Genomic DNA, 20187 nt, shown 5'->3' with positions numbered 1-20187 from the left:
GAAATCAGATCAAATGTCGGACCAAATGTTCCCTGGCATTCACTAGATAATGTTAATTAAAATGATCATAAGCCACACCTAATTATTTAAACGAAGGATTAATATAATATAATATAATATAATATAACAACAGAATGTAAAAGAACAAAGATTACATAATAGAAAAATAAAACAGAATAACCACAACAGACAAGAACAGAGTAGACTAATTTTTTTTAAATAAATAAAAGTCCAACAGAACAGAATAAAACAGAACAAAATACTATATAATTGTACCCAAACTTACAATAATTGTAAACACTACAGTCCATGACAAACTCAAAAAGAAGTGAAATCACAGTGTAAAACGGATGCAAGTCATTTGCAAAGCTGGGACAGAACTCGCCTGCTTACATCACATGGTCTCCTCACAGTTATACATGACTCAAGAAATATAAAGGCAAGATCCAGACTTGACGTATTTGGAATAACCCAAGTCAGACCATGCTGTTATACAGAAATAATGCACACGTTCCGACCAATCAGATTTGAGCATTCAACCTAAAACCCTGGCACTTAACTAGCCAAGTATCTCTCCAGATGGTACTACGTTACACTAGCTAAGACTTTTCGACCTAATCAGGTAAGTTTCCAGGCAACCAAGCCATGCACCAACAGAGCTTTTACATACCCAGTATGCTAGCTAATGCATTTATTTGATGCATTTGGCCACCCCATGATAAAATACAACAGAACAACAGAAGGACAGGATGTGATTTTAATCCAGCTATTTCATCCTCATGAACAACTTACCTATGTATTAATAAATCAAGTCAGGTGCACAATTTAGGAAGCACTGAGTATAAATTGAAGCGTTTTATCGTCATGTCCTGCTCTAACTTATACTTCATGATGCCAAGATAGGTATGTTATAACAAGAATGAACACTAGTATGCATTGCAAGAGGAAGATGAGGGCAGTCAAACAGTACAAAAGGTGCAAATTGTGTTGGAGTAGGAAGTGGTAGCTTAATGGTTAGGATGTTATGATCAAAAGGTAGTAAGTTCAAATCCCAAATTTGTTCCCAATCCCAATCCATAAATTAATTGTGGGGGTGGTGACACGAAATAAGGTGAATTTAGGGTTGAGCATTTGACCATTTTTCACTCCATTCACACACACACACACACACACACACACACACACACACACACACACACACACACACACACACACACACACACTTCTCTATTTGCTTTCAACATACTTACCTGATCACCTGTGATGATGTATTTAAATTCATCCCAGAGCTGAACAAGTCCTGTGAATCTGAATTTGCCTGTATTTCACTTTTGTACTCCATATTACAAATAGGTTGGTGTTGACGTAGCAAAACTTGTGCTCAAAAACTAAATACCTGACAATATTCTTTGGAAACCTGCTGCTACGTAATTTTACTTGATCTTAATCGAGGTGGTTGTATTTTTAAACATTACCTTAATGAGGCTTGAGCACTAAAATAAAAAACACTGACAATTTATAAATCATAACCATTATGTAGCTACATTATGTTGCTTCTCAATGACTTCCCTTCTTTTTCTAATTTGTCATTTTTTATAATCACTTCACAGCACCTCATTAGATACATTTTTTCAAGCCAGCTACTGTGCATACAGTTTATTCTTAGCTAATACACAGACTAGCCATAAATGACCTGTTCTTTTTTCAGGAAATCCCTGAATGCCCATAAGAGTTAGAAAGCCAGCAACACTACATTGACAATTACATGTATAGTACTTTGTACGGTACATACAAAGTTCAAAGTTTTTTTTATCTATTTATAATTACATTTAATGCTCCAGAGCATCTGTGGAACGAGTTAGTTCTTGCTATCACTTTAAATATAACATCAACAGTTTACTACTCACCAATAGTAGATTTCTTTTTCTTTTGTCTGCTTGAATTTAATAAGTAAGTATTGTTCGGCTTGTCATTTCAAAAAAGAAACTGCAAGCTCCCAAAAACATTTACATCTGAAGCATTGACACTGGAGACTCCCTCCATAAGTGATGAATTTACATCACAAAAGTTATGACAGAAATTGTGAGCGTGCGAATAAAACCTGCCATGTGCCTTGCAGCTGGATGTAGTCAAAGTTATTTAAAAATAATAATAATAATAAATTATTAACACCTCCTGGCCAGATCTGAGAATTTAGCTGTGCTGAAAAAAAGCAAATATTTTAACTTGAACATAGATAACCATGTGACGTATGTTTTACATTCTTAGATATCTACTGTACAGTATTTACTTTGAAAAACATTTTGTAAAATGGCAAGAAGAAGGTTTTGAAGACACTAGTGATTCTGCAAAATTTTAAGCTTTCTTACAATAGGGGTGGAATTATATCAAATAGGTTTGGTAACAAATGATTTTGCTTGTCCAGAGTAAATAATCATTAAATTTTTAGAGGTATACAGTGACATTTTATCAAATAACATTGTGTCTAATAAGTGACACTTATTAGTAGCATTATCTATTTACCTATGGTTGAACAATACACAAACAACCTTTAAATACTATACATGTCTTGGTTCATGACTATTATACTGTACTGTAGACTATATATGTAGTGCTTCTATAGACTTTATCCTTCCGAAAAATAACACAGCAGAAATTATTTTCATGCACACAAGCAAAAACTTGTTGAGCCTCCATAGCAATATCCAAAAAAACCAACACAATAATAATTAATTAAGACTTAACGTTAACAATATGTTCACACAATTTCTACACTACACAAGTAGGACTGTATTTAACCATTCTGATCCTGTGGCCATATTGTTTTGTGTACTGATCACACACATTCACTGAGTTAGCAGATTACCAAAACATCACAACTGTACTCCTTCCTCTACTGACTCATTCACCCTGTTTTCCCTTCTTTCATTTACTCTATACTTCCTTCTGCGTTCCACTCACACACTTATGGAAAATGTTTGTCACAACCCTACAAAATGGAAGATTTACAGCATAATGAACAAGAACAATGTATTATCAGTTCATTTAGTTGATATTGCACCCTGTTTTCCTTATTTAATTTCATTTGCTGAAAATGTTCGGTTGTGTGATTGGCACAATGAAGAAAATTTAAACACTACTCGGTTGCTGTGAATAAATTGTGTAGTGTTATAAAAAAAAATTATTGAAAATGAACTCAATTATAGCTGTACATAAAGTACAGTATATATATATTTTTTTTAAATGCCTCTTTTTTTACTGTTGATATTGTCTTTTGAATGTAATTATTTAATGTAATTAATAAATAATTGTAATTTTAAAAAAATATAAAATACATAAGGATTTGGGACAGATAGAGGTGAAAAAAAGTCCATTAAAAAGTCCATAAAATTGAAAGAAGAAAACATTTCTATAGCTTCATAGCGGACATATTAAATCTTCATTCCTCCCCCATCTCAAAACCTTACTCACTCAAAAAAACGTCACATAAGAGACACAATGAAGGTACTGTTATCGAGCACAACCGGATCCCTGTGTTAGAATGTGAATCAGCCTCGTGCTTGCCATTCAAAGTGAATGAATGGTTGAGTCCATCAAGCAGTGACCAGTCCACCTGCTTAACAATGCTAATGCCATTGTACTTCAAACTGCTAGAGTCCATAAATAATCTTGATGATGATGATAATTTTAACAGGAAATTATGTTAAGTATACCCATTCAAAAAAGGTCAAAAGATAAACGGAAAATACCTGACTACTGAAACCTGCAGGAAACGTTTTGACTGAACTACAGTATAATAGCATATGATTGAGGAGGCTTACAAACCTGACTGGGTTATACCAGTTCTGTCAGAAAAGAATGAGGAAAAACTTTTTGTTTTGTTCAAATATAAGCTGGTAAAAGGTGTAAGATTTTGACTTACTGAAAATCTATATCCTTACAGCTATAGCTATTTTTGTGAATATTTTTGTGGCAATAAAGTAGATATTCTGATGTAACAGACAAACGAGAAGTTTAAATGTCTTTAGCCTTTTATTTCTGCTGCAGTTGTAATGTTAAAATAGTAAAGAATGCCAATTATATGCATTTGCTTACTTTGTTACATGTGTTTTATAAATGTGAACGTTTGTAGCTTAATAAAGTTCCCTAATCCAAAAAATAAAGTTAGTTATGAGAACCCTAATATTACCAAAACATTTTCATAAGTTGACTCTGGGCAATTTTGACAAGTCGTATTTCTTTTGTAATCCGTTAATAGTATCCTTAGTTTTTGGTATCACTCAGATCTGTGTTGTATTGCCTCAAGGCATGCACATGCATTTTTTTCTATTTATTTTAAAAGGATTCATGTAAGATCTGGCAACCAGCGATCGATTTTTAATTGCAAAGAAACCCACAAGAACCAAAATGAGGAAAAGCAATGAGGAAACCATAAGGATTGAAACAGGAACTGCAGAGAAGTGAGACTCTTCTTCGAAAATATAGCACAGTTATTTCAATATGGCAGCACAGGAAACATGCTGAAGGGGAACAAACAAACAAAAAAAAACCCCAGACAACTTAAAGAAGTATATATAAAAATATGCCATCAGATTCATATAAACATTTGTAGACAGTGAAAGCACTGTGTACAGAAAAAGAAGGCGATATACTGTATAAACCAAATGTACAAAAAACACAATGACTTCCTTCATAGAAAAAAAAATGTCTGGAAGGCTACTTACAAAACATGGTGAAGTTACAGATCTGATGGACTTTCTGTGTATATATGTGCTATCATATGAAATAATGCTTCTTTAGACAGGTTCACTGTGTGAAATATACAAGTTGTTCTATATGCCACCAGCGCTACAGTGTATGATTTTCTATTTGTGGAGATATAACACAAACGGAAACACGTTTATAACACTAAAATGTACAAACGCTGGCAGCTTTTTTTCCCTCTTTCTTACACACAGTCCCTATTTTACTTAAAGGGTGGAACTTAACTCATAATTTCTTCAGTAATGATAGCCACTGCAGTTTGTGTAGCCACAAAGGTGATAGATCTTGGGAATTAAAGAGGGCTAGTGTTAAGTTAGAATCCCACATCTAATCAAAAACCAGAGAATTGAACACTAACCAGCGACAGATTTTACAATACAATTTGTTCATTCATATACATTAAACACTTTTACAGTGTGAGGGTTATTGCCTCTGAAGGCATGAAACACTAGGCATTAAAAGGGGAATATGCCCTTGGCATAACTATACACTTGCAGGAAATTTGTTTTACAGCCGATCTACATACTGTCATCTTGTTGGGTAATGGGTGAAAACTAGAGAAGCAGAAAGCAAAAAACAAAAAAACAAAACCGAACCAAAGACTGTGCAAAACTCCATAAAGGGAGCAGTCCTTACACAGCTAAAGAACCATGAACACCTTATGACAGTTAGGCAGCAATACTATCAACGGCATCATTATAACCTCCTTACACTATATAACCGTTTACATAATGCTAGCTGGCTGGCTAGGAAACTTGGCTACCTTTAATGTAATATTGGCTAGGTATGCTAATAGCTTTAAAGATAACATCAGTGTTAGCCAAGCTAAACAAAGGAGAGGAAGAATCCATCTAAAACCATGATACCTTCTATTTGTACAGTTATAAAAGCCTTAGGTACCAGCATCTAATGCCTCTTGATATTAAATGGCATAACCCAAGTGTACATTGTAGTGCTTTTTTTTAGTTAGTTTTGGCTAGTAATCAAGAATCACATGGCAAAGCAGACTGCTAGTTGGGCTCCATAAAAGATATAAAAAGGAGAGAGTACAGCATCATACAACGATACAATAAACCCGAAAAGCATTGCAATGCAATTAAAAGCTATATTTGACAAAGTGTGTGATGAATCTTCAGAATAAGAGGGGTCAATAGAAAATGATTGCAAGATGCCATGAACTGCATGCACTCAAAGTAAGCACTGAGAGTTCATGCAAGCTTCCGTCTCTTTCACAAATACGGCTTTATGCTTAACAATGACATCACGAGTCAAGGTGATTAACGACACCTTTTTTTTTTATTCTAGCAGCACGCTAAAATAAACGAGGCTAAGTAAATTGTCCCATGATGCCCCTGGTTGCTTAATATTAAGGAGGTCTCTCATTTCTTTTTTAATTTAAGTGCTAATAGTTCTCATAATTGATTAGAATGCTATTGATGCATCCCTGCTGTGAATCACATAGATAACGTTTTTGACGCATCATATTGGGTAGTTTGCAGGGTAACACAACATACATCAAACTGATTAAGTCAAGAAAAAGACCTGGGGTTGATGTTGCATTATTGTGTTCCAGATTAGCTGATCAAATTTGCCTGCTCCAAATCAAAAGTAGCATGTTTCCCACAAATCTGACCAAAATAATCACCAGTTCAAATGTTCGACTGTGAACTGAAAAGATCATCGTCACAACGCATGGGGTAAAATTGCAACAGGAATAAAACAAAGCGGCCATTTGATGTGAGTGTAATGAAATAAGATTTAGATGAGTGTAAGTGGGATGATAAAGGCTGTCTATAAGAAACACACACACACACACACACGCTCCTTACACGCAGATAACCAGCATGGACAACAATGTGTACAAACCTGCATGACTAAAACGCAGAGGAAGTGTTTGCTAAATAAACAGCCAACCGGCACTTCGTTCAACCAGAGATAATGATAAGGTTCTGCAGTGTGGTGTATTCTCTCAACTCTTACAATACAGACAGTCAGAGCGGCTTTTTAACCCCAGATTTGACCACTGATGCAAGCTCAAGTTCATAGTTTATATATACAGGCATATTATACAAAGACCATCACCATCAGAACACCATCATCTAGACAAACCATGGTCATATATTCCTGTCTGTTAGCTGTTGAGAAAAAGAAATATGCACATTTTGTATTTATATACATCTCAATTTAATTTTTTTTGTCTTGTCTTGCTGGAAGAGTGCATGCTCTCTCCTATCGTCTCCAGCCAAAACCATTCCGAAGTCTGAGATTAAAATGCAAAGAGAATTATTTTGACCGCACAAACATATTCAACATATGGTATTTTCGTATGTGTGTGTGTGTGTGTGTGTGTGTGTGTGTGTGTGTGTGTGGTGGTGCTTTGGGAAAAACCACAACGCTGTGCCTGAATTCTGATTTTAAGGCAGTGAAAAAAAAAAAACTAAACTGTTTTGGACAGACCTTCAATCCAAACAACACCATGCCAACTGTGAAGCTTGGGGGTGGCAGCACCATGCTGTGGGCATGACTGGATAATACAGGAAAATAGAGGACATCACAAGCAAGGAGGTTTATCATAAAATACTGAAGTATATAACGCAGCTCTACACTAACTAAGAAACTATAATATTTTTCACTAAATTGACATGAAAATGTTATGAATGTTATCTTTTCCTGCAACTATCAGATTGAGTAAAGGGATACAATGATAAACAGATCGTTCCGCCAACTATAACTAAACTTTCCAGGTCAAGTGTTTTTCCTCACACAGTGAGCATCACAATTTGTTAATTTTGTTGTGGCATAGTGAAAAATGTCTGTATCTCTGGAATCTTTTAAATACCATGGCTTCACCAATACTAACTTTCTCCTCAGGAACCTTTTTAAAACTGAAGATGTTCAAATGTCACAATGAGGAGAGTTTTTCCAGGTTACCCCATGCAAAAAAAATAAATATATGGAAGCACAACAACCAAAATGATTTTTCTTTCTAACGTGATACAAGACAATATGTTTAATAACAGAGAAAAAATGACATTTGCTCAACAGTATACAGCTAATAAACTCTTCATTCGGTTCCAATCTCTTTCTTTTTTAAGCTTTAAAAACAAGCAAACGTTCCTGAAATTTAAATATTTTTTGGAGCTACGGCATTCCATGGGTTCCTAAGTTCTTCTGAAGTGACTTTTTGGAAAGCATTAAAGTCTCGTGTTGCTCCCACAGGAGCTCGATCCAAGAGCGAAGGTATTTCCCATAAAATACATACATTTACACAAATGCAGTGTGGTTGGCAAAACTGTCCTAATTGTAAACTGTTTCGGAAACTGCACTTTACACTTTTTAGAAGACCGTGTGTCTCAAAAATGATCTCAAATACTGAGAAAAAAAACGCAAGTTCAGTTTGATGTATATAAAGAGAGGATAAAGATTACTTTTTTCAAGAATAAAACACGATGCCAAGGTGGATTGCGACAACAAAGTCTTCTTAGCTTTTTAAAAAGCATATTATTTTCCTGTAACAGCAATTTGCAATTCATTACCTAATGTTATGCCTTCTAACCTTTTACAGATGTTTTGTAAAACAAACTAAGCACATTATCACTTACAATATATGAACAAAAGTATTGGGACACCTGACTTTTCCAGCCATATCTGAATCTTTCCCAAATTGTTACCACAAAGTTGGAGCCACAATAGGACGTCTTTTAATGTGGTAACATGATATTTTGCCTTCATTTGAACTCGGAGACCCGAACCTACTATACTTCTGCATGACGATGCCTCTGTGCACTATGCAAGCTCCTCGAAGATATGGTTTACATGGGTTGGAGTGGAAGTTCTTGAGTGACCTGCTATTAAGCTCTGACCTCAACCCTACTGAACACTTTTGGGATGAATTGGAATGCTTGACTGCACCCCAGGACTCCCCACTCTACATCATTATCTGACTTTACAAAAGCCCTTGTGCCTGAATGAGCACAAATTTCACCACACTTCAAAACCTAGTGGAACATCTTTCCAGAAGAGTGGAGGTTATTATTACTGCAAGTGAGAAATAGGATGTTCAAATAACACAGAAACTTCATAATCAGGTCTCCACAAACTTTTTAGTGCACAATTGAGTTGCCAACCTCCTGCATCTTTCAGAGCATCTAGTTTAAATAGGAGACATTGTTCACAAATGGGTAGTGCACTATATATTTTTTTCAGCTCATACAGATCTTTTCTTTTTCTTCTTGTTTTCTGCTGTAACCTGACTACATGTTTAACTCTGGGACTCCCCATGTAAGTGTCTACTAATCTTTATGACGCAGAACACTCCAAAGCAACAAACACGCCTGATCCTTCTTCAGCTAAACTACCTAAAGCAATGCTTAATGCTGGTGTTAAGAAACGCATGGTGTAAACAACAGTAGAAAACCTCAGGTCAGTCAAAGCATTACAATATTTTTTCAAACAGCGGTGTGGCTTGATTTTCATGTAGGTATTTTTATCATTTTTATACATACACACATTACGATCATTTAGCTGACACTCAAACCCAATGTTCTATAATATCGTCATACGTATTGTTTCTTATGAACATTTGCTTGAATATTTTTGTTGCTGAATCTCTGACCCTGCTGATGTGACATGGTAAAGTAGTGACACTGGAAAAGGGAACTGGAAAAAGTAGCATGAATCAGCCATACAGCTTTCACGTTTTTTTTTAGGTAACAGAAGACAAGTTTTTATAAATTAAGTGCTATAAAATCAAAAAACATAAATACTGTACACAATTTCACCACAACAGCCATACTGACTGCTCCTTTATATGACCTACTGGACTCCATAGTTAAAAGACAAAAATGACACAAAAAACAATAACTGGACAACAGAAAGTATAGTGTCATGATGATGTGTAAAGATTGTGGCTGTGACCGTGGCGATATGCCGATAAGAATTAGAACGCTATTACACGTGTCCTGTTTCCACCAACGCAGTGCCAGATCCTAATCTCTAAATCAGTTTGCACATTTGAACGGCAAAGTGCTGGTTCTCAGATGCTAAAAGCAACAGAATGCTGCAAGTCTCTAACCATGAAGCAGGGGCTTGGAGGTAGAGCCGCATTATCTCCATGGCAACGATCTGAACAATTTGAGTTATTCACATGATCACCAAAGAAGACAAAGATGCTCTCTGGGGTGAGGGACAAGTTCTTCTTTGCACGGGAATGTTTTTTGTCTTTCTATAAAAGGTTTAATCTGATGCATAAGCGGTTCTTAGGAAAATAGATAATGTGACAATTAAGCAATGGTCTGAGCAAGTTAGAACCATTTAAGTACTGCCTGTGTACGGAAAAAAAAAATACCAAAGAGTTCTTTGGTTTGTCCATCTTGGGAAAAATAAAGGATCATCATTTTTTTTTCAAAATAGAGACCTTTAAAAACTCAGAACTATGTAAAGAACCCTTGGGGATCCCTTTTTTTTGGCAAAAGCTTGTGTTAATATTCTTTAGGCAAAACCCCATACTCAAAATAATGCAAAAGACACCAAACTTAAGCATGTCTTGTATTTGCATGTAATTGCTGTCTATACTAGCTAAAGGGTTTGGATGGTTTTGACTCAGAAGCACACACCCAGATTTTTTTAATATATTATTTTTAATTAAACACTTCAGGTTTGAAACTGGTAGAAATTTAGGCCTGAAGCTACTGCACTGTGGAGATGGAAAAGGGGTAAGGGTTGGTAAGGGGTAAGTGTGTGACTTTAGTTGGTGTGCATGTGTGAATGTGTATATAATATAGTCTTAAGTAGATACCCTAGCCTTATATTGCACATTGGTTAGGTACAGACAAACACTAGTGTCACTCTCACTTGTGGAGCTCAAGACAAAACCTTGTTTTTCATGAACACGATCAAAGTGTGACGGAGCAGTAGTTGATCACGCTGTGTGTAAACGAGTCCATCGTCCATCGTTCTCTAAAGAAGGGGCAGGACATAAAACACTCCGAAATATCCAGTCATCTTTAGTGTCCGACCTACTTTTTTCTATAGACTCCAGTCTATTTCTTTCATCTAACCCTCTTCTGTACGGTTCTATTGGTTCTATTCGTCCTTCAGTTCAATTGTTCCACATTGCAGTTGCTTCTGTCTTCATGCTCGTTTTTCTCCTTCATGCTCATTCTCCATCCAGTGAGTTGTCCTTTCTGTGACAAAATCTCCCCGGTATCTCTTCTCTGTAGACTGGTGTCACGCTATACGCATATTATCCCACTAGGAAACACCACAAAGCAGCGTGAGATTCACTTCTTACACCATGTGGGACACACGGAGTACAACTCGACGACCGATTACACAACGAAACAAAGAAAATGTCTGAAATATCCCTTTCAGTTTCAGTCATGCTCATGCACTGAGATAGCAGGGTTCAGAGGCTTGAGCAGCACGCTGCCAATGAGGAGGCGGAGCCTGAATTCATGGCACAGGGGCCCTCGTTTGAAATGGGGAGCCTCTCACACATGCCACAGCAGCAGGTGGTTGGTGCTGTCGTCTCGTCCCACTGTCTCGCTGCTGCTGTTCAGCCTAAAGTCCTCGTAGCCGTCTCCGCCGCTGATCACCAGCAGGGTGGATTTGCCCGTAAGGAGAGTGGAGGACCGGCGCTGTTGCACTCCTCCGTCGCTACTCAGCTCTGAGACGCACAAAATACAGAGACAGGGTTAGAACCTGACAGTGAATACAACAGTATTTCATGTATAAAAAAGTGGTGTTACAGTTTGTAATATCAGTGTTAGTTTTTGATATGTCATGTTACAGTCTGTAACAACAGTGTTACAGTTTATAGTATCAGTGTTACAGTTTATAGTATCCGTATTACTGTTTATATCAATGTTAGTTTGCAACATTAGTGTTACAGTTTATGTCAGTATTACAGTTTATATTAATGTTACAGTTTGCAATATCAGTGTTACTGTTTATATCAGTGCTACAGTTTATATCAGTGTAACAGTTTGTAACAACAGTGTTACAGTTTGTAATACCAGTGTAACAGTTTGTAACAACAGTGTAACAGTTTGCAATACCAGTGTAACAGTTTGTAATACCAGTGTAACAGTTTGTAATACCAGTGTTACAGTTTGTAATACCAGTGTTACAGTTTGAAACATCAGTGTTACAGTTTGAAACATCAGTGTTACAGTATATGTAATTGTTACAGTTTGCAACTTCAGTGTTACAGTTTATAACATAGGTGTTACAGTTTATGTCAGTGTTAGAGTTTGTAATATCAGTGTTACAATTTGAAATTACAGTAAACAATACTGCATGTGTGTAAATATATAACACAACTAGACTGAAGATCTGAGCCCTTGCAGACATGACCCAAAGAAACAAAATAGTGATGAAGTTTCATCATTTTTGAGCACACCTGACTCAGCCTGGGAAGGAAAGTGGACATCAAAACCCTCGGGCAGCTCAATGGAGGTGAGAAAGCGGACGTGACCGGTGTGGCCGTGAGCAGATCCAGTGGGCACGAGCGGTGCCTTCGAAGTTCCTGTTCCTACATTGGAGGTCACAGGTGGGACTGGTAGAGTGAGCACTACCCCGGCACTTGTCCCAATCCACAGCACATCTCTGCAAGCCAGGAGAGCTGTGATCCTCAGACATGCAGCCTTGTGCTGCCGAATAATGGCATCCGAACCTGAGATAGAGAGAAGAAAAATAAATATTGTACCTCCAATATTAGCAAAGCGCTCACGCTGGAGACTCTTTCCAAAATGTTAGCATCCCCTCAGAAAAACCTCACCGTGTTAATAATTACAAGAATTCTATATGCTGTTTTTAATGATTAAAATTAGATCACATAGAACCTTTAATAGTAGGTCTGTGAACTGGCTATGAATTAGTCGTGAACATGAACAGGAATCTTTTTATACCTGCGAGCATCTTGTGAACAGCAGGTGCCACGTCCACCTCAGCGATGCTCTCGTAGCTGGTGGAATGGTACAGACGAACCTGCGCGCTGCCCTGCAGAGCCACCCACACACCCTGACCATAGCTCACCATGCAGGTCACACAGCGCCCGCTGTCCTGGCCCACTACAAAGGAGTGCTGCATACACACACACACACACACACACACACACACACACACACATACAAACACATAAATAAAAACTATGAATGAAGAAAATGACTATGTGGACATCTAGTACATATTATAGCTTAAAAACATATATATACTTTTGTATACACAGTTTTAGAATATGATATCATTTTTCAAAACAGCACCTATTCAGGAGAGCATAAACATATCCAGTTTGCATGTACATTGCTTTGGGCTTAACATTACCCTTTTTTAGTCATATCCAACTCTCATCCACCCTATATTATTTTAGCACTTGGATAATGAACGTATCCAGTAATATTTCTGCACACATCAGCTGACTGTTCTGTCTAATTGAGGAGTGCTGATTTATTTGAGAGGGAAGAAAAGAAGGCTGTCCCTTTCAAGTTAAATCAAGACAAGTGTCAGACAGACACCAGCACCAACAAAAATTACAAAACCGTGCACTAATACAAGAAAACAAAAAAACGATTCCAGAGCACTTCTATCAGTGGGCGGGGTGCACTCACCTCTTGGGTTAAAGTGCTGGTGTTCATGATAAGAATACGGTTCTGACAGCCGCACCACAGCTTCCCTCCCACTGGGACCATCTTAGTGACAGGACCGCTCGGGGAACCCAAACACAAGGTCTGAGAACTCTGAGGATCCCAAAAACTACCTGCAAGAGAGAACAATAAAAAGCAACTCATTTGATAATAACAATCAGGTGCAAAAAAGCGTGTAAATTACATTCCTTTCAACTGAATCCATTAATATAATGCAATTAATTTTTTTGATACTATTTTTTTCATTTACACACTGTATCACAATGTCCTCTTATCATTTGCATATCTGATGTGATTGATCTAAAGCTAGACTCATATTGAAGAATCCCATAGCATTTAGTCTTGTTTTTTGCTTAGAAAAAACTCCCATTAGGGGTCGCCACAGCTGATCATCTGCATGTTTGATTTAGCAAATGTTTTAGCACATGTTTTAGCCCTTCCTAACACAACCCTCCCCATTAATCCAGGCTTGGGACCGGCACTAAGGCTTGTGCAACCCTGATGGCTGGGGTTGGTTCCCTGACCTGGGATCGAACCCGGGCCGCAGCGGTGAGAGCGCCACATTGTAACCACTAGACCACCAGGGACCCGTATTATTGAAGAATACAAGCATTAAAATATCATCATCCTCCTCATGTGGATTGTATTTACTTTTCATGCACAGAGAAACAAGAACTTTGGTGAATTTGTGAAATCTGAATTCATAATATTTGTGCAATTCTATTATTAGTATGTAATCTAATGTGAAGAGAACTTACCTGCTTCCCTTTGATAAACAATCACCTCGCCATTAGCGAGAGACACAAACACCTTGTTGTCAAGATACCTTTTTAAAGCAGAGAGAATAAACAATGTGTAACTTAATGTTTAGCTGCTTGAGGGGAAACGCAACAGTAAAGAGAGATAACAAACTGGTTTATTTACAGGATGCACAAAATGGAGGCCGAGTGCTGCATCTTCATGCTGTTCTTCCTGTTCCTGATGTTGTCTGAGGATTGGTAAACATGGATGCTGGAAACACATGAAACACAAAATTCAAATGCTAACAGAACTCATGATTTGTACATCATGCTATGTAACTGTGACTTATCTTAAATGGTAAGCAGCTACTCACCATCCATCCTCAGTTCCCAGCCACACTGAGCTGTGGTGGGCCTCTGGATCGATGCTTAGCAGGTCCTCAAGGCTGGCTCGGGTGAAGGAGCCTCGGCTGGATCTGCGCATGGCGCGCCCATCCATTGGGCTGTCAACGCTCAGTCTCTGTGTTCGGAACCCGCTGGAGAACTCCTGTTCCTCCTCCGAACTGGTAGTCTCAGGGGCCATGTCCTTACAGACTGCTCCCTCATCATCTAAAGGGGTGGCAAAGAAATAAACACTTGACATGGCTTCTGTTTTAGTTATGGATACATAATACATTAAAAACAGGAAATATAAAGCCACACCTGAGCCATTAGCCTGACATAATATGTACACTATATGAAAAAATCGTTTTTAAGTCACCTGGCAGTAAGATTTATGTGCTTTTTGAACATCCCATTTCACATGTAAGGCCCAATTGTTATAATAAACTCCATTCTTTTGAGATCTTCCACTAGATTTTAAAGTGCGGATGTGGAGATTTTTGCTCATTCAGCTACAAGGGCATTAGTAAACTCAGGTACTGATGGTAAGTGAAGAGTGCAGTGTATTGGGACATGTGATGTGTTTTTTTTAGCCAAACTGTTACTACAAATCTGGAGCCACACATTTGTATTGGATGTCTTTGGATGCAGTATAAGAAAAGTTTTCATTCATTTGAACTTGAAAACTCAAAAACCTGCACAAAGTGAGCTCCATGAAGATCTGGTTTACATGAGCCTGCTATAGATCTGGATCTCAACCCTACTGAACAACTTTGGGATGAATTGGAACACTGACCCCAGGCCTCTTCACCCTACATCAGTACCTGACTTTACTAACACCCTTGTGGCTGATGAACAGGAGTACACACCAAAATCTAGTGGAACATCTTCCCAGATGAGTGGAGGGAATTATAAGAGCAAAATCACACTAAATGTGAAATGCGATGCTCCAAAAGCACATACAGTACTTATAACTAGGTGTCTGCAAAACTTTTAGCAATATAGTGTATGTTGAAGTCAGAGCTCTTAAACAGGCCACTCAAGATCTTCCACTTCACTCCCATGTAAACCACATCTTCAAGGAGCTGGTTAATTCAAGTGAACTTTGGCTTCGTGGTAACAGTTTGGAGAAGAACCACATATGGATGGAAAAGTCAAGAGTCAGCTTTTGTCAGCTTAAATATTTAATGAATTTAAAACAGCAGAAAAAAATTGTGACCCAGCCTACTAATAGAACTGTAAAATACTAACACAAGTATATCTTAAAAATAAATTGGCAGTCTTTATAATAATTCAACACACCCCTGTTAAATCTGCTTTTTTGTGCTCAACAACAAAAAAAAAAAGACCAATCTTTCTTCCATTTTAAAACGATATAATAACCAACAAGTAGGAAAAAAATACTAATGTTTAAGGAAAGAAAAAAAAGGCAGAACCTGGCTGCACAAGTAATATATCATGGTTTAGTTTTTACACCACAAAAACCTCCCATTTAAAAAGATCCGTGTAGACTTTATATAATCCACTGTATTTAAAAATCCAAATTGAAACCTGCTGCTATACTATGCTGGTTTAATCACATGGCAAGACCACCAAAGCTAATGTTGTAAGCTCAATGGAGTTATATTTGTCCTTGCTAGGCAGACTGAACTCATTGCTCCTGACTAAACAGAAATAGCTGAGGCAGCACCATAGCCCTTTTACACCAGTCTTAAAGGCTGTCCTTTATATCTCTCTGACTCTCTGGCAACCATTTAAATGTAGGTAAGTGTAAACGAACGACAGGAAAATGGGTTACACAAATGTGAGAAAGCCTCAGCCAGGCTGGTACTGTACAGTATGTGACGTCTCCTAGGCTGCAGTATAATTTTGGTTTCTTCTTCAGCCAGTTACAGAACCACAGATATCTTTAAAGCTCTAAAGCTACAGCAATAGAACATATCATAGTAATGTTGATTTGTAAAGAAACTTTTAAACATATTTCAAACTCAAGTATCTCAGGTATACTAACTATCCCTCTCGAAGGAACACGTCTAGAGCAGGTAGAATAAACAGAATCCTTCCCATTCAGAGAGCGAGACACACAGATTTAATGCTTAATGCTGTACGAGTGACATAAACGTGGACATGAGAAATGGACATGAACCACAAACGTCAAAAAAAGTTATTTAAAAATGTTCAAAAACCTACAAAGAACCTACTCTGCTATGTAAAGATCCAAAAGTTTCCAATCGAGGGGTTGAAATTGATTTGCATTTTACATTTCATTTCATTTCATGTAACAATTATAATAAGACATTAACTATTCCGGACACATTAGAATAGTTCAGCAAAAAGGGATACATGTCCAGATCCAAGGTTAGGGCTAAACCATTATTGAGTAATAAAACATGCTGGTGTTCCTATTACAGGGTGTTTGGAATTTTAAATACATCTCTTGTACCTTCCAAGTCTACAAATATATCTGCATATCAGTGTTTTAGATTTATTTATCACAGTGTGATTTGCTTGAGTGAACATGACTCACTGTAGCTGGACGAGATGGTGGAATGTGACGCTTGGCTCTGCAGCGTGGACGAGGGACTCGGTGAGTCTTCGTCATCCGAGTCGTCGCTTTCAAAGGGCCCTAGCTCAGGCGCTGTGGGAGCAGGAGCGTCGCTGAGCTCCGGAGAGGAGCGAGAGATGGAGATGTGGAGCTGGGGTTGGACAGAAGGAGCCGGTGATGACTCGGACTCGGATGGTGCCGTGGGAACAGAGTGCCTTAATTCCACACGCTCCCTGAGAGAAAAACAAACAAAAAAAGTATTAAAATATGCTATAACACATTTGTTAATTTATTGCTCAATGGTATGAGCCAAGATTTAGATCTTAGTGGTAGAAGATCTATACAATGCACTGAATGTAAATAAAAGGGCAAAGAAATTGTCTTCCAGTGGTTTATTTTTACCTCAGTGTGCCAAACTTCAGAAGCACGAAAACAATACAATACACAATAGCAGAGTGTAGTCACTTCTTTCAGAGGAACAAAAACAGCGTATGTGCTAAATGTACACATTAGTACAGGGTTTTTGTCTTTATTATATTTTAATGTTTATGCATTATTACTTACTTGTTTGCTAAAATTCAAAACTACCTTGCTAACAAACACGTTTTTTTCCAATTCAGAAAAATACTGCTCATTTTGATATCATTGGCTGTTTTTGTATATCTAAAGCTGAATACAGATGTCTGCTTCGGCTTACACACTTATTTTTGTTAGTGGTGGCAAATTATTGCCACTTTTACCAAGGAACAAGGAATCTGTAACAGTTTTATTCCTCGAATGGTAGCTAGCGTGATAACACTGAATGCTAATACAAATTTTACAAGAAAGATTCACCAAAAAAAAGATGACTAAATCACACACCATTTCAACTGATGAATTACCAAGCAATGTGGGAAAGCATTGTCTAATGCTAAGTAAGAGCTATGATCCTAATCTCTCAAATGCTAGCTACGGCAGCACGATAATTACTAGGTGAATGCTAATGCAGAGCTGTTGCAATATAAACTGTCTTGATAATACGAAGTGTACAAAACAGCAGCTAGATTACAGTGATGTTATTAGGGCTCATTCGTCATACATGTTAAAGGTTTAATTTGATGGATCAACTCATTGCGGATATCTGATGCTTGAACATTACCTTATGACTTCATAGATATATGATTATAGAGAAGAGGAAAAAGGGAAAAGATATTAAAGTAAAGAGAGAACCTGAGAGAGACCCTTTTAAAAAAACAGACAAACTGTGCCAATTTTTGAAACACTTAGTCTTTTGTTGTTTTTGACACACATGTATGTTCCTGTTGTAAAAGAAAAAAAAAAAAAAGAAGAAAAAAGATTTGTACAGCAAGTCAAGGGTTTTTCTTTAGACAGACGAATCCAAATACTAAATTTTGTCTCTAACAGAAGAACTTGTATAAGATGAAGAACAGGAGAGATGATGTTGTCAAACGTAGATGTGTTGTTTTGGAGCACTAATTCCAAATTTTAAAACTAATTCCAAGTAAAAAGAAAATTGAACCAACATGGCTACCATTCCATACCTTAACGCCACATAATTCCACCTGGACTGCTGCTAATCGGAACCAACTTCACCATACAACAAGACAAAGACAATGAGGACTCAGAGCATGAGTCCAGGCTCTGTAAGCTTTATACCTGGTTACCAGACCTAAATCCTATTGAACTGCACTGGTTTAGAATAAACTGGAACTCAAGGTCAAAAAGAACAATTCAACTAACAAAGAGCATCTTTGGAAAGTTTTACATCAGGCATGGCAAAGTATTTTATCTATCAACTGTCTGGACACAGTGTGTGTGTGTGTGTGTGTGTGTGTGTGTGTGTGTAAAGCTGGTATTCATGCTATGGAAGGATTTGTTTCTTTTATTAAAAGAAAAAGGTTTTGTGTACATTTATATATTTGTTCGGTCAAAGAAAATATTCTTACTGTTAAATGACCTGGTTTGTTTAATATAAACAAAGGGAACATGCATGTGTCTCTCAAAAACAAAAAAAAATAAAGTTTTTTTTAAACTTTTGACAGACACTAAGTCTTTAGAAATGTTTTGATGATTTCTACAGTTTCTTTTCTTTTCCTTTTTCAACAGGACTAAGCACTGATTCTATATAAACATGCAGTATTTACTCGGTGTTATATGTACCCTGACCTGCTCTTGAGTCCTGGCACAGCTGCGATGCAGATGATCCGTGCAGAGCAGACAGCAATGCAGGCCTCCACTGTGGGCTCGGCCCTGATGCTCAGAACGCACACTTGACCTACATAACCGTCACTATTACAAACCCACACCTCACACACGTTCTCTGGGCTACTGTGGCTTGGCGAGGCACAGGAGAACTGCATACCACTTCGGGTCTTCATGATGGGAATGGCTTTCAGGAACTCAGGGTCCCATTCGTCTTTATTCATAGCTATGGAGAGGTGATAAAAATGTGCACACATTCATTTTATTCAAAAAATGTAAATGTAAATCCTTTCTACTTACTACTTTCTACTGTATTGCACACACCGGTTTAGACATTAATACATTTGAAGTCTTGTTTGACTCGTATATTTACACTTTTGTCTTTTTATGGACATTTTTTGATATTAATAAATCATATCTATGTATGTATTATGCATTAAACGTATTTTTTCTCTTTTTCCATGAGGTCATACACCTCTGTCGCTTTATCGAACATGTGTGTAGAAACCTTTATTAGCTAAACCTTCCCTGTATTTGCAACCTGTGGGCATTTTATTGAGTACATAATTTTGCAGGGTAGCCTGTTTATGTACAATGTTTCGATCCCATTTATTAAGAAGAAGCCATCTCGGACTGGAAATAACTGGTACAAGTGTATCAGGACCAGAGGCATAAATAAGATTTTAAAAAAAACAACAACTTGGATTTAACCATATTACTACAGACTTCTCTTCTTAGCAAACATAGTAAATAATATAATCTGAAATAAATCTGATTATTATATGTTAAATGCACATCTACAGATGCATGACAGAATAAAGGAAATGGCAAGTGCCTTATTACATTTTTTTTTAGTCACGGTGGGCCACCAGAATAGCCCTAGTGCACATTAGTATTGATTGTACAAGTC

At 37.3% G+C, this 20187-nt stretch overlaps 1 protein-coding gene across 1 annotated transcript in view; it reads right to left on the bottom strand.

Annotated features, from left to right (window-relative positions):
• Nucleotides 1-7759: 7759 nt before the first annotated feature.
• Nucleotides 7760-20187, bottom strand: part of LOC124395515 (rho guanine nucleotide exchange factor 17) — a 112849-nt gene continuing 100421 nt past the window's right edge. Inside the window, 9 exon segments of the mRNA XM_046864060.1 lie at nt 7760-11431; nt 12167-12439; nt 12675-12849; nt 13374-13522; nt 14168-14235; nt 14334-14420; nt 14524-14758; nt 17058-17308; nt 19242-19503. Coding sequence (XP_046720016.1) covers nt 11256-11431; nt 12167-12439; nt 12675-12849; nt 13374-13522; nt 14168-14235; nt 14334-14420; nt 14524-14758; nt 17058-17308; nt 19242-19503 — 1676 coding nt within the window. The 3' untranslated portion in view covers nt 7760-11255.

Source organism: Silurus meridionalis, chromosome 13, assembly GCF_014805685.1.
Source record: "Silurus meridionalis isolate SWU-2019-XX chromosome 13, ASM1480568v1, whole genome shotgun sequence".
In the NCBI taxonomy this organism is placed as follows: Eukaryota; Metazoa; Chordata; class Actinopteri; order Siluriformes; family Siluridae; genus Silurus; species Silurus meridionalis.
Note: the sequence above shows the minus strand (reverse complement) of the source record. Positions and strands in the feature narration are given on the sequence as shown.